Source organism: Vanellus vanellus (genome assembly GCF_965231255.1).
Source record: "Vanellus vanellus genome assembly, chromosome: 3".
Lineage (NCBI taxonomy): Eukaryota > Metazoa > Chordata > Aves > Charadriiformes > Charadriidae > Vanellus > Vanellus vanellus.
The window spans coordinates 38233405-38244228 of record NC_138907.1 but is presented as its reverse complement, the minus strand read 5'-3'; the positions used below and the strand labels follow the sequence as shown (position 1 = coordinate 38244228).

The window sequence follows — 10824 nt, the reverse complement described above, 5'->3', positions numbered from 1 at the left end:
CCAGCATACAGTTTATAAGACTTATACTGAGTGGTCACTAGTTACCAGTACTGACTGGAACTGCAAATACTGCATTAATGGAGATCTGATAAGAAGAAATCTCAGCAAAGCTCATACTCCAGGCTAATCCAAAGTTGAAATGTTTGGGTTTGTTTTAATGGGATCTATTCATTTGGTAAAGGAACAAAAGAACAATAGCTTTGTGTTTAACAGCAAAGTATCATTCTTGATCATAGAATCATAGAATGGTTTAGGTTGCAAAGGACCTTGAAGATCATCGAGTTCCAACCCCTCTGCCACAGGCGGGGACACCTCCCACTAGTTGATCTACAGATAAAACATCCCCAAACCTCCCAGTCAATCTACACGGACTAAAAAGTGTGTTGTATGCATGGATTGGAGCCCTGCTTTCCCTCTCCTTCCCAGAGAAACAAAAAAACCTCACTCTTTATTCCAGGCTGTTGCTCCCTTTACCAGTTTGAAGCAGCAGATGCCATGCTAGCGCATAGGATGGGAGATCTCATTCGGCTTAAATCAGGTGACTCCCTGGGCCCCAAATACAATGAATGCACACAGGCTTCCCACAACAGAAAGCTTGGAGCCTCTAAGCCTGACACTTAATGGTCAGTAATGTAAATCCTCCTGTGCTTTCCCCCATGTGACAGCCCAAGGTCTGAAGGCCAGGACCCCCCTTGAGAGTGTTGCCACTAGAGCTGTGTCACAGGATGTCTCTGCATTTTTCCTGGCCTGCCAGTGCCTAATGTAGAAACTAATATAGTGGCAAAAATAAGTTTCTTTAATACTATAATTTATTTCCATCAGGATACTAGCATAAACTGCACCAGCAAAAGTACAGAGTCCACAATAAGATGCTTTTGTGCGTAGCTATGGCAACAAATCTGTTAGGTAAATCTACCAGCCTTGTCTAAAAGCTTCTGTTAACTCTCTTATTGATAAAATATTTGTTATTGCAGGCTAAGGGGTCTGCTGAACTCATTTGCCCCTGACAGGCTTTACATATGAACTGCTTGGCCTTTTTCTGCAGGAAATTCACAATGTTTTAGGAAAAAAACAAAACCAAAAACAAAAACAAAAAACCACTTTCTGTTGCCTTGAAAAGTAATACCATCAGCAGACTAGGTGGAGATTGCAGTTGCAGCCAAGCCCGGGGTAGCACCACTCAAGAGGACTGGGATGGCTTCTGCGGTCACTGGCCTTGGCTTGGGGACAGCAGGGCTTGGGGGACAGTAGGGCCTTCAGAAAGCAAGGAGAAGTCTTGCCCAGCACTGGTGGTACAGGTGGTTATATGTTTTGTGAGACAGGAAAAGTTAAGACGCATTGGACTCTCTCCACAAAGCACACAGCAGCCCACCCATGGAGCTAGCTTTACACGGATCCTTTACCATCTCGGACTTTTTCTACTCTCATTAAACTGGAGATGAAAATACCTCAGCACGGAGCCAAATACCGTCAGGACAAATTCTCACAGCTCTCTTTGACTTTAGATAAAGATGCTACTGCTGAATTTTTTTGCTGCAGATTTTGGGAATGCTCATTTTAAAATGCCTTTTACAAAGCCAAAGTCAGTGCCCGTTACAGCCTATAATGGTGCATGGGGGTTCTGCAAATTACTTGCAACTCTTATTCTGCCTCTTCTTTTTCTGGGATTGCCCTGAAGTGAGAACTTATTGCCGGGGGGGGGGGGGGGGGGGGGGGGCAATTTTTTGATACTTCTGACATGGTGATGGCTTGAGACATAGAAGTGAAGAGAAAAGCATCTGAGCTACATTCCCCCAAACTCTCTTCTACAGCATGTTACTGTTTCCTTTAGCAGCTTCACAGTGGAAATATACTGCAGTAAATGCTTAAAATGGGTTTTTCTTCCAGGAGATGGGCAGGTTTTTTTGGTGGAAACTAACAGTGACAGCAGAATATTACCACATAACTGCTGTCGCTGCTATGGCTTGTACAGTCTGGGATCATCCCAACTGCACTGTCCGCTGCAGAAAGATACAGTCACCACGTTGAGCCACTTTCCACACCCTCAGGATTCAGTTCAGTGTCTTCTGAGCAACCTCGTCTGCTTTCAGCTTTAGCAGCCTAGCAGGAGGACTGTGTTAGGGAGATCATTAAGGAAAGACATAGTACTATTAGGAAGCGATACTGTTAGTATGTCCTGGCACTTGAAGTTCTCTGACTAGCACAGAAGCAAAAATCAGAGGTGCAGATGGTCCATGTAAAAAGGGTTATAAATTATAGAGGCCTAAAACTGGCTGAACTGAGTTTAGTCTAGCGTACCACTTCAGTTAGCCTTACTCCAGCAGCATGTGACTTGCTTGAAAAAGAAGAGAAATTAAAATAAAAAATGTGGAAACTTTGTATATGAAGACAGATTGCATGTTTTCTCTCTCTCTCCTGTATCTGCCTTGTCAGCCTAAATTTATTTCTGTGGCAGCCAGTGCCCTGGTTCTAAGTACATGAATTGCTATGTGAAATCTACCACTGCCATTTTTCCAGGAGGTGGGTATCTTGCTTTTAACACTCCATGTATTTTCTTCCTTGATAGCAAGCTAATTTTTATTTTTGGTACAAATCTTTCCATTTGTAAGCATATAGTCAGTTTCTTTGAAGACCAAGTTTATTTTGATCCTCGAGTTTTTCCTGTAAAACACGCAAATATTTTCTCCCTCTCTGACTTTTTACTCTGGTATTTGTCAAGCATCTTGTAGTATTTTAGTGACCGAGATTACTTATGAGCACCCAACCCAGGATTCCCTGAACAATCACCGAATAACTGCAAAAGCAGCATGGGAGGTGATGCTCAGGAGGAGCTGAGAGGGATTATCTCTGATAAGTTTGTGTTCTCGTAGCTTGGCCAAGAGCTTCAGGGCTGGCAGGGGTCAGGAACCACATACACAGACCCAGAAAAAAAGGTCCAGATGTTCTGACAGAGTCCTCTTAATCTCAGGTGCTCACACACGCATACACACATACATACACACATGTCCTCTGAAAAGGAAAGAAACCAGTAATTTGGTTTACAAATGACGGCACGATTGCAAGACCCTTTGCACAACGTCCTTCAGGAGTGAACAGACTTATATTCCCTGTACCTTTATGAGACTACACGCTACAGTTTGATGTGCATTATGATTATGTCTTAGATGAGTAGTGAATGAACTTGAATAGCTGTCAGAGCATGTCTGTACCCATCATGCCCTCTCCTGCACTGGCTTCAGAAATAAGTATGTGGAATGAAATTTTGTTTTCGTGCAGCAAAAGGCAAATTTTGGACAGAAGTAAAAAATTAGTCCATGGGAGTGCTGTAGCCCAAACACCATCTCCTTTGGGGACATTAGCTGCTCTACAAAGCATGAGAAGAGAATGCAGCATGTGAGGACTGTGAAAGGTTGAAGAAGGGTGCACAGTCCCTCTTCCTCCACCGTCATCTGTGATGCCTACAAATGCAGCCTGATGTACTCTTCTTTTCCTTTTCAGTGCTCCTTAGTGACACATCCGGATTTTGCTTTACTCACCATGAAGGCCACAGTCATTGCAACCTTCTTTGGTAAGTACACTTGATGTGCTGCAATTAGTAGTTTATGGGTTGGTACTCTCCTGACCTGCTTTGTACTCTCCAGAAGCCAGTGGCTGCTGGCTTCTTTTCTTCCCTTCGGACTCCATGGCTGATGAAGCTCTCAATGGCAGGTGGAGCAAGCTTTGGCACAGCTTTTCAGAAACGGACTACTCAAACTTCTTGACTTTGGCATAGAAACAATATTAATTACTAGCAGAGATCCCTAAGTATATGCCCATCTGCACGCAGTGCATATCAGATGGCACAACTGGGCCTGAAAAATGTCTGTAATGTAAAGATTGTCACCAAAGAAAAATCAGCTGTTTCTCACATGCGAACATCCCTTCCCAATTTTTCTCTGAGTTCTTGCTCTTTCCATGAACAAGAAGGTGCCAAAGGAAAAAGGCTGTAAATGTGTCTTATTTTCTTTCCCCTGGCAGCAAGACAGGATCTTGATTTTTGTGAACATGCAGAGAATCCAGAATCTGCAATTCATCTTATATGAACACTGTGGTTGATCAAGCGTGATTTCTTAGTGTGCTTTACTCAGATCTCTCCCTTTGGTGGATATCCAGCCACCGCATACCCTAACAGTGCTGTATGACTTTAATTGGGATATTCCCAGGCAATATTCCCTCTAGCTGGGATCCTCAAGTCTGGCAGGATAGCCATTCTTAGTTCAAATTCATAGCCACCTCTGTAGTTATGCCAGCTTTACTAAGCAACCGAATTACTTTCTCCACATTAAATTATGCCCTGACATTGCACATAGTTGGGACTTCGCATTTTATTTTCCACTGGTTTGCTCCTTTTTTTTTCTAACTACAGTTTTGCCTTGGTTACAAAACTGTACCAGTGACAACAGGCCCCAATACTGCATCTATACACTGTCACTTCAGACACTATGAGACTTATTTTTCTTTTAAGCAATTTCTAGGAATGATTAAGTCTGCAAACTCTGCAACCAGTCTAGGGGGAGAAGAGCATAAAAGAAAGAGATAAGACTGCTGTTGCATATTCTAGTAAGATAAACTTAGCAAATGATGAGAGGATCAGCCAACACATCACAGAGAGTTTCGATTCCCTCTGAAAGCTCCGAGAAGAGAAAGGCGAATAGGAAAGTCAGGACATTCGTAATTAAGTTATTAATTACCCATAATATAGTGCTTATAAATAAGAACAGAGAACTTAGCAAGTAAACCTAACAAGGTAAGCTACATGCATATATTGTGGTGTATCTTTTAATAGAACAGTGTATGTCTCTTACTATTACATTTTTCAAATTGTAATTCTACTTAGGCAAGAAAATCGGTGCCCTTGCTGGGACAGGATACTGGGACATGCCACACTAGAGCCTCCTACGGTCCATAATGCTGCCCACGATTCCGTACCCGCTACCACCACAACGCACGATTACAGGATAACCTCCCTGCAGGGCTATTAGGAAGGATCTTTCTCCCCCTAACTTCCCAGTTGCTTTATGCACATTGCATGTTGTTTCACTGACATCTCTATCACACCAATTACAAAGAGTTTCCACTGCGCATGGAAGTACTGGGGCCTTTCATGGTTTTCTGGACCGCGTGAACTCAATGGCATATTTTGATAGTGAGTTCCACAGATAAAAGTATGAGCTGAATTGATCTTCAAACCCCTGCAAAAAACTTCCCCAGAGTAGATGCCATCTTGACTGTGAAGTTAACCAACATGTAGAAACCTAGCTGTGGCTGAGAATATTCCCGTTTCATTTTTTCAACCTGTTGATTCAAATTTGAGAAATCTCGTGCACAGGAACTTGTGGTGACTGATGTTAATAGTCCCCCTTTTTCCTGATATTATCTTTTCTTTGTTGTAGGTGCGTTTCTTATATGTGCATATGCAGCTAAGGAAGCCACAAAGAAGATGAAAAAAGCTAAGCTCTGTAAGTGGTCCCAGTAGTATTCTTGGCTGCTTTACAGCAGGCATAGCTGATGAATAAAAAAAGTGCAAATATATTCTGGTAACTCTTCAAAATTGTCTGCAGAGTCAATGGGAGCATACGTTAACTAACAGATTCTTTTATTGAAATCAAATCACTAAGTAAAGTGTGTGCTACTGAACACGTGTAAAGGGAAAACTGTGCTTTGCTACTAAAATGTGTCTTCATAGGTCATTTGGTACCATACAGGGATCTAAGCAAGCACTAAGGTTTTCACAGAGAGAGAGACATAAATATGTGATATGGGCCTTCTGTAACACAAAGCATATGTAGCTGATTAGCGTGAGACAAGCGGTGCGTGTCCTATGCACTAGGATATGTAACTTTCAGCTACACTGCTATAAAAGCATTTCTGTCCACAGATCATTTTGCTCATTAGTTGACAAACAAGCCTGCTGTGAGGTTGTCCACTCACATTTAAACCCCTTGTTCAAAGGAAAATCTGCCCAGCAAATAGTTTTAAAAATTAAGGACAAGATAATGGGCTGTGGCTGCAGCCTGGCGTTATAGATGGCACGGAGCTACATGAGCACAGCGGGAGGTTCGGGAAGCATCCTGCCTCGTGTCTGCACAGTCCTTCCCCGTCCTGACTCACAGCCCCCTCTTCGTCTACCCCCTCCTTCCCACATGTTAACCACAGCCGGGGTGACTACATTTCTTTCTCTCGCCAGCAAAGTGTCATAATGGATATTTCCTTCACAGAAGCAAAGACTGAAGGTCAGAAATACCCTCAGGCTTCTTTAATCCATCCTTCGTTACAGCCACATCCCTCAGTATAGGGGTTATTATGTGTTATATTGTAGATGCAGAACACATAGACATGTCTTATATCCCAAAACCATTGATAGGAAGGCATAAGAGGAGGGCATCCCTGTCACTCAGTTACTCGTTGTTTCATGACAAGATCACTCAGCTATGAAAACATTCAATCTGACTTTACCAAGATTTTGCACTCACAGATGTACCCCAGATCGATTGCGATGTCAAGGCGGGGAAGATAATCAATCCAGAATTCATTGCAAAATGCCCCCCTGGATGTCAAGATGTGAAATACCGTGTTTATGGCACAGACATCTATGCATCCTTTTCCAGTGTGTGCAATGCTGCGATTCACAGGTGAGTGTGCTTACATGAGCAAGGCACGCAGACAAAACCGTCATTTCACTGTAGGGAGCTCTCAGCTTTTCAGACCCTTTAAAGTTCCCACTGCCTTGTAGATTTGGTTGCAGGCTGCTGTTCTAATAGAACACCTGTGAAAAAGACTGTGTGTGATGCTATGGATCCAATCTCACAAAGTGCTGTCAATCCTGTATTCCTATTGAAATCAGTCATGTTTGAAAACGTTTCTCAACTTTAGGAGAAGTGTCTTGAGATTTGCAGATCTCTCATTCATGCATAGCAAATTACTATTGTACTATTATTATTCGAGTGGAAGATAGGGTTGGAGCTGCTGCTGCTACTAATAAAGCTTCAGAAAAAAATAGGCAACTCACCAGCGATGAATACATGTAAGTCTCATACTTCTGGGACTGGTTTTTGTTCTCCAGATTTGAATTTAACTGTCCTTGACATCAAAGGCTGATTAATGTGCTTTCCTGTCACAGAAAAGGACTCTGGACAAGGAAATGTATACTACAAATTTTATAGCACAGATTTTGCTGAGTTTTATTAGCCATGCAAAAATGCGCATAAAATTTTAACGGAGGACAACTCCACAGCCAAAACACACCGTAACTGTAGGCAGGATGCAAAGGCGGGGTGCATCCAGCTGGAAACGCAGTAAGAACTTACAAAGTTTGATTGATGACTTCATTCTGAGTTACGCGAGCTATTGCGGCGCTTCCAGTTCAGTGCAATAGCCGGGACCTTGAGTAAAGTTGAGTAGTTAAGGATTTGGGGACTGTGCACCCTACCCCTGTCCTGCGCAGCGCAGCGGCTGACCTGCCTGTGTGCACAGGGGCTGCCACCTCCTGGCTGCAGCTCGGTCTGCTCAGCCCCTCGCTGGGGAGCTGGCTGCCAGGGGACTGACTGGCTTCCAAACGACAAATTCTTCCTTCAAATACCAGTGCACAATGGAAGTTGTCCCTGCGTGCAGAGCTTGTCCCAAAGGGAAGTTACGAAGTACTGATAGCGACCGCAGTTTTCCCCGATGCCGGCTGCTTGCGTTGTTACAGTGGGGGGTTCAGTTTTCCTCCTTTGCCAGCAGGGTTTGGCTTTGTTAGCTTATACGTTGCATTTCCTCAGACGGTGAATTTCCTTTCCTTACGGTTATTTTACCAGCAGCTTCTTGCAATCATCAGAAAAAGCTACAGCTCTAACGTATTCCTCACCCTTGGTTGCTGCCCATTACTTGTTTTCCCGCACAGTGTCATTATTGCCAGTCCTGCCACCCTTCTGGAGTCGCAGTCGCTTCCTCGTTTGCCTGCTTTCCTAATGATGCCACAGCAGGTTGCATACACTGAAGGTTTTCTGTTTGTGTTTGAGATATGTGTTACGCCATATGTCAAACACCATTTAACGCGCCCCGCACACGGAGCCTGCCAGGTTTTCTACAGCTTCCAGCAATAGCCTGTCCCGTTTACTCCAGGCTGAGGTCAGAACCAGGCTTAGTTTTTTGCAGATAACACATACTGGAACTCAAAGGAAACATTAATTTTTTTTACAAAAGAAAAAGTCAAGCGAGTGGGAGGTTTGCCTCAAATTTGTATTTCTGTCACATGGTTGGCTCAAAAACTCCTCTGAGTACCTCTCCCTGTATCTTCAGTCGTTCAATCAAGCTTGCAGGAATTTTAACGAAGGCAGAGGCTTGTTCTTGTGTGCAACTAGGTCAACCTTAAACACAGGACCAGCAGATCAGTGGGAAGAGCAAACAGATCCCGACAGCACTTTGTAACAAACCGCTCTTCTCTGTGTGGAAGAAGCACAAATATTTCTTATCAGCAGACTTAGTAGTAGCGTCACAGCTCCGCTACAGCCCCTGGTTTCAAGGTAAAAGCGAATGCTTCATACCTCTCGCATAGTTGAACAGTTTCTAAGTTTTCGGGAGGAATTTCTGCCTTCAGACACCATGTTTTCCCCTTGCAGTGGTATAATCGACAACGCAGGTGGAAAGATCCTCGTCCAGAAAGTCGCAGGCCACTCAGGTTACCGCGGGAGCTTCTCCAATGGGGTCCGGTCCTTGTCACTGCCGCGCTGGAGGGAGTCCTTCCTCGTGTCAGGTACCATGGCGGAGCGCCAGAGCCACCTGCCCTCCCCAGCTGCTCCCCACTGCCCGACCAGCCGGGCAGCAATGGGCAGAGGGGGAAGCAGCCTTCTCATTTTAAAGACCTGTTTGGTTACTGGAGGCTCACCCCACCCAGCTTTAGCGTGAATAATGCACTTGAGGTGGTTTGTATTCTGGGCTTCCTCCTATATAGCTCGCAAAGAGACATACAGCCCACCAGCGGTGTCCTTCATTCAGCCCAGCGTGGGTCTGAGCCCACTGCGGGAGGTGACAGGCGGTCTGGGTTGACTCTGAGGGCACCTTAATTCCTGCTATTGAAGCGTAAAACCCGGGCCCGGGTACTGACGTGTAGGTCTTCCTATTGCACTTGCTCTTCACCCTGGTAAGTGGTGCTGCTAAGGGAACTACAGGGCCCTTCGGCCATTTAAGGCATCCTTGGCCTGCACTTGGATTTGTGTCTCCTGAAGCATCTTCTCACTTCTGTCAACCCATCCCAAGCCACATATAACCATACTGTACTTATGCAAACCCTAAATTAGGCAATTCTGTTGGTGCGTCCCAAGCATGTTATGAATTCTCCCCACCTCTGTTAGCCAGTTTTGATATCTCCTCAGTGCAGGGAGATCCATCTTAATTTCATGCTCATTCTTTTTTCCCCCCATAGTACACAGAGCAGCTCACTTGCATTCGCCGACAAAATTGATTTTACAGATTATTTTTTTTTTTGTAAATTAGATCCCCTTTACACAAGCTTCAGATTGTATTAAACCTGCTTGCACTCATTCTACCCATGTGAAAGGAGGGTCTAATTTACATTGCTTTATGTACAATTTCTAAATCTAACTTCTTGCTGCATCCATACAGTGGGTCAGTTTTTGCTGGTCCACACTTCTGAAGATTTAGGATAGGTAAAACCAATTGATGTTAGTTAACTACATCATTCCTGGAAAATTCTACAGCTCGAGCAACTGAACAGCCACTAAAATTAATGAAATGTTCTTTTCATGTGAAATTTTGTGGACAGCAAAGGAGGTCTCAGAAACTGACCAAAATGAACTGTCATCTGGAGTTTGCATTAATATATTTGGATGCACTTTTTACAGCATTCTGCCATGGGTACACCACATTATGAGAAGGATTTATTTTGGATGAGTAGGAATTTCCTGGAAAAGCTGAATTGCTACTTGTACTTGTTGCTGGGTTTTCCCCAACAAACAACACATTGTAATTCTGGTACATAAATGGGAAATAAGATTTCTTTTTTACCTCAGCAGCTGCTCAGTTGTTATCCCATAAAACTGTAGGATTTTTTGATTTATGGTAGCAAATCTTTATTCTTAATTAATGAGACACTATAAAAGAAGATACAAGAGAAAGTTACAAGCACGTGTAAGAGGAGATGATGAGAACTCCAGGCATGTGTAGGCATAATGAGATTTGTCCCTCATGCACTTAATTTTACGCATCCTGAGTGCTGTCACTGATATCAGTGAAACTACTTATTTCATAAGCTAGCTCAAGCATAAATCTAACATAATGTATCATATAAGATGCATCATATCTTATTTCATATATAATTAGGAAGAAAACTCACTATACCTACTGAAAATGTGGAAATTTTAGAATTTTAAAGAGAAATTCAGAAGACTAAAACCCCAGAAAAGCTGTGCTACTTATCTCAGCAGCCTGAGGCTGAATGCAGACAGATCTCATTCTCAAAAAGAGATGCGTTGCGGTTTTTTTTAATAGTTATGAGTCATAAAAAGACAGAGCTGCATAGAGCATTCTCCAATAAAACTACAAAGTCACCTAAGGCATTAATTTCAGGACAGCTTCAGAATTTGGACTGAGTCCCTTATTCTCCAGCTAAATTCCCTCTCAGCAGACCAGACCCGCATGCGATACTGTACCCTGGAAAGGTGCCAACAGTTTATTCCCAGTTAGGATATTGTCACCAAGCGTTTGTGATGTTTAAATTGTGAATGAGCAGCCACACAAAAGAGCAGAGAAGAGGAATCCTCGGGGGGATCCAGGCAATGAAGTGGT

General features: G+C 43.4%; 1 protein-coding gene across 1 annotated transcript in view; it reads left to right on the top strand.

The window, feature by feature from the left end:
* Window positions 1–3537: 3537 nt before the first annotated feature.
* VIT (vitrin) overlaps window positions 3538–10824 on the top strand; it is a gene marked incomplete at its 5' end in the record, with an annotated part of 41851 nt that continues 34564 nt past the window's right edge. Inside the window, 4 exons of the mRNA XM_082481915.1 lie at window positions 3538–3568; window positions 5433–5498; window positions 6515–6671; window positions 8640–8773. Coding sequence (XP_082338041.1) covers window positions 3538–3568; window positions 5433–5498; window positions 6515–6671; window positions 8640–8773 — 388 coding nt within the window. The remainder of the gene's footprint in view (window positions 3569–5432; window positions 5499–6514; window positions 6672–8639; window positions 8774–10824) is intronic.